We start from the raw sequence: 4,910 nt of genomic DNA, 5'->3' as shown, positions 1-4,910 counted from the left end.
TCATCATTTTGGGTTCTTTAAGTTGTTCTTTGTTCATTTTAAGGAAGTATAGATTGATTGTTATAAAAAAAAATGAACATTAGAAAAAAGAATATATTTTATTTAAAAAAATGATAAAAAATAAATATACCTTTTATTCTGTTTCCTCAACTTTTTTTTTCTTAGTTTATTTGTGTATCCATAATTATTTTTCATTTTATTATTTTCTAGCTGTAAATATAAATTAATATTGTTGACATGAATAAATTTTTTGATTGATTACAAAATTGTATTAATTTAAAGGGGAATCTAAATATTCTTTTAGTAAATCGTTAAATTGTTCATATTGTTTATTGCTTAAAAATTCAAGACGATAATGAGAATTAAATATTTCAAATGTAAGATGAAAAAATAATGCGCGAAATAAAAATCTAACCTAGAACGAAATATCATCCAACTACCATAAAAAATTGATAAACAAATCGAGTCGTTATAAAAAATAAATTGTGTATCGTAATAATGTATAGGTATTGCAGTTGCAAGATTTTTTAAAAATAACTTAATCTCTTTTTGTGATCTGCGAAACGCTAATTATTTTTTTACATAAATCGTTCAATGTTAGGATTTTTTCGTGTTTCAACAATAATCTTGTGTGTGGACACAACCATACTGTCTTTTCGTTATAAAAATCGTATTCTTCGAAACTTTTCCTTTCTTCTTTTTTCATCTTTTTATTAGTTGTCTAAAAAAAATATTTAAAGAATTGTTTTACAATATTAATATGAATAAAGCAGTTGTTCATAATATAATAATATTGTTCATTTGCTCATTTTATATATTCTAATATTAAATAATACAACTCTTTCATTAAATGTATTTCTAAACGAATTTTTGGAAATGCCAAATACAAAATTTATGTAAAAAGTAATTGAAATAATCTGTGTAGGTAACGTCTTTGAAGATGAAAAAAAAGGAAATGTTTTTTTTCTTCCAAAATGTCTTCAAATTAAATGTTTTTGCGATAACTAGCAAATAATAACCTAAGGAAATCTCAATTTTTCCATTACTCTCTCGCAATTTGGTTCTATCAAATACAGAGATGATTTTTTTTTTTTTTTATTCAAATTCATAAATTATTCCTTGATGAGCCACGATTCTTTTGCATAAATCTTTCAAGGTTTATTTGGATTGTCTTTCGATAGTAAATATGTTTATGCGATCCAATTGAAAATCGTCATATTGAAAAAGATAATAAGAATAATGTCGTTCGTTTGGATAAAACCAAATCTGTGTTTCGGGTATGCGAGAATAAATGTTTCGCAAATATTCGAAACGACATTTATTTTCGTTGCTGATATTTCGTATTATATCTCGTTTCTTTTTCGCTCGTTTGTATAGAAATAGGTGTAATGAATTAAATTCTTATTCAATTAATCTACTGATATTAGCCCAATAGCTTCCCATGATAATTTTAAATTAGTTATCTAAAAAAAGTAATACAAATATAAAATAACAAAATAATAAAAAAAATAGTGAAAATAGGGTTCTTCGGGTAATTCAGGTGCTTCAGATGGTTTTGGAAAGGGTTATAAAAATTTAAAAGTTCCTCTTGTTTTATTTCAACGACTCGAGTTGGATAAAATTTGTTAGGTAGAGAGTAGATAGGCGGCAATTTTTGAGTTTTTTTACTTATGGTAATCGAGGTATTTTGTTTTTAAATTTCTTAACGATGTCATTTCGATGAATTGTTTCAAACATTTTAAGTAAAAATTAAAATTTACTCTCCAAAGTTTCGTAAACATTTCCATTCTCATCTTCCATAATGTTCTATAATACTCCATGACTTCTATTGCGTTTATTAATTTTTCTTTGATACCATATGGAATTCTCATTATGAATCTAATATTTTTAACGTTGTATGAAGTGACCTCGTCAGTTATTTGTCTGAAAATCTCTGCTGAATTCGTTTTTATTAGTTAATCTAAAAAATAATTTTTTAAAAAATGCATTAAAAAAATCATTACATAAAAAATATAAAAAAAGGTTTAAAAAATTAAAAAAATACAAGTTTTTTTACAAAGAAATATTTATGGTATAGTAATCGTAATAAATAACTTATAGTTAATAATAAATAGTTTTAGTTTTTCTTGTATAATAAAATTTGGGAAACCAACAACTACATTATATTCTTCAGTAAGTTTATCAAAAGAAACTGCGTTTAAAGTTTGAATATAATTTTTACTTGTGATAGTGTAAATAAAATGTTTCAACATTGTTTACATTTGTGCTGCGAGTATAAATTTTCATGCGACAGGGATACCCTTCTGGTGTGTAAACGGGTAGCAACTAACAAACTTCGTCTGATAGTAGTCTTAAATTCATTTGATCGAGTTTGATAATTTTTGTTTCTTTAAAGATGTGTTGTTTTACTTTTATTTCTTTTGCCTGTTGAGTAATTTTTTTAAATCCAAGAATTCTGTGCTGCTTTCTTCAACAACTTGATTCAGTTTTGTTATTTCATTATTGAGATTTTGAATTTCTTCATGATTTCCTAAAACCAACATGTTGTCATAAACGAGATTTTTTAATTCTGAGATTTCTTTATTCATTTCTTCTAGGGTTTGATGTAGTTTGACATTCTCTTTTTTCAGTTTTTTAATTTCTTGATCGTCTTGTTTTTGTTTGTTCAAAATTTCTTTACTATCATTGAACTGTTTAGCTGGATTTTCTTGATGATTTTTCATTCCAGGCAACATATGGTTAACAGAAAGATTCAAATAATTTAAATTTTTCTTTTCATCTTGCATAATTTGTTCAAGATATTTAATTTGTTGATCTTTATAATATTGAAAACATATTACTGAGTGCTCATAGTAGTCTCTATTATCCACAGCAGTATTGCAAAAAAAGCATATTTTTTAAACATCTAGGAATTCATAACCGCATTCGTGATTTAATAAATTTTGAACTTTTTTCTTACATATAAAACATTCGTGAGATAAATGGTATGTAGAGCATTCTATTTGGTGTTCCAATAAGTTGTTCTTTAGCATATTCTACATCGCAAAAACAGCATGGATATATGTTGGCAGACATTTTTAATTAGTTGCTTTAAAAAATAAAAAACAATTATTTATATAAAATCATGATAAAAAACACGCCATTTTTTAAATTAAAATTGACAGATAGATTTAACATTTAAAATAAATTGCTAATCATTACAAACATAAAAACTATTAGAAAAAAATTTCAATATCAAAAACTACGTAATCGTTCATATTTTTAGCAGAAATATCGTTAAATGACACACTTTCTACTAGCTCTTCTTCAAATACATCTCCAAAATCTGGAAACATGTCTTCGAAGTTTTCATTATTAGTTGACATTATTTTAGTTTGCTAAAAAAAAGAATTTACATTTATTTAAGTAAAGTTCAGGTAGTTCGTCCATTTTATTAATGACTTCCATTATATATTGTTCTAGATCTATTTCGTTAATCTTGTCAATCTCTTTTTTGTACTGGTTCTATTTCTTTTTCTAATTCCTCTTTTAGCATTTGTTTTTTAATTCTTCAATATATTCATTTTCATCTATTTTGTCTATTTTTTCTAGCATTTCTTCTAAATATTTTTCATAATCTTCTTCTGTAATTTCGAGATCTTCTTCGTTTTTTGATATTTCGCAAGGGATGTATAATAAATCGTGTCTACAATTATTATATTCGTTTATAAATTCACCATAGATAATAAAAAATATATAAAATGGTAGAAAAAAATATTTATAATAAAAAATTATAAAGAAATATTCTTACCATCCGCAAGCTTTGATAAATTCTTTCATTTTTATTAATAATATATTAGTTAGCTGAAAAAATGATAACTTACAATAAAAATATACAAAAAAGATTATCGTAAAAAACGTTTTGCAACATTTCCATGTTTTCTTTTAAGTTGTTTATAAGCTCTTGATCTGTTTCTTTTGTAGAAATGTCTAAAGACCAACACCATAGTGCTTCATATAAAACTCTTATTGCTTCGAATTCTGAATAGTGTTTTTGAAATAATATATTTAACACTCTATACATTCTTTCATATGTGTTGCGATAATCTTGTTTAATACATTCAAATTCTCGATTTTTAAATCCTAGATATTCAGCCAAAGTTTGCCAACAAGCTTTAAAACGTTCTGTTGTTTTGAGTTCGATTTGGGTACTATTCATTTTTTTAACTAAAAAATAATATTAAATACAAAAAACATTTATCATAAATAATTAATTAAAAATAATATACATTGAGATAATCTTAATAAAAGTTCTTTATTGTCAATTTCGTTTTGCCAGTTTGTTAAAATCGAATATATGATTTATCGCTCTTTTTTTCGAGTGTTGTATTACGAATAGAGTTAAAAAATTTTTTTGTTTTATCAAAGTTTTTATGTAATTAGAGTGCATTTTTGTAATGTGGTTTCTTCTAAACTTTGAATATATTGTTAGTTGTTTCCATTTACGCTGTAGTTGTTTGGCTGTATTATTTATTATTTGATTAATCATTATTTGCTAATATATATATATATATATATATATATATATATATATATATATATATATATATATATATATATATACATATATATATATATATATATATATATATATATATATATATATATATACATATATATATATACATATATATATATATATATGTATATATATATATATATATATATATATATATATATATATATATATATATATATATATATATATATATATATATATATATATATATATATATATATATATATATATATATATATATATATATATATATATATATATATATATATATTAAAAATAAATATAAAAATCGCTTATTAAAAAGATTATAAACAAAGAATATAAACAAAGAATATAAATAAAAAGACTATTG

General features: G+C 22.9%; 1 protein-coding gene across 1 annotated transcript; it reads right to left on the bottom strand.

Annotated features, from left to right (window-relative positions):
• Positions 1 to 2,411: 2,411 nt before the first annotated feature.
• On the bottom strand, positions 2,412 to 3,365 carry LOC136088214 (uncharacterized). The gene is made up of 2 exons (XM_065811896.1): positions 3,290 to 3,365; positions 2,412 to 2,815 (listed from the first exon to the last, which is right to left on the bottom strand). The coding sequence occupies exons 1-2, from the start codon at positions 3,363 to 3,365 to the stop codon at positions 2,412 to 2,414; spliced, it is 480 nt and encodes a 159-aa protein (XP_065667968.1).
• Between the last annotated feature and the right edge of the window lie 1,545 nt (positions 3,366 to 4,910).

This window comes from Hydra vulgaris, chromosome 12, assembly GCF_038396675.1.
Source record: "Hydra vulgaris chromosome 12, alternate assembly HydraT2T_AEP".
Taxonomy (NCBI): domain Eukaryota; kingdom Metazoa; phylum Cnidaria; class Hydrozoa; order Anthoathecata; family Hydridae; genus Hydra; species Hydra vulgaris.
This window is presented reverse-complemented; position numbering and strand designations above follow the sequence as displayed.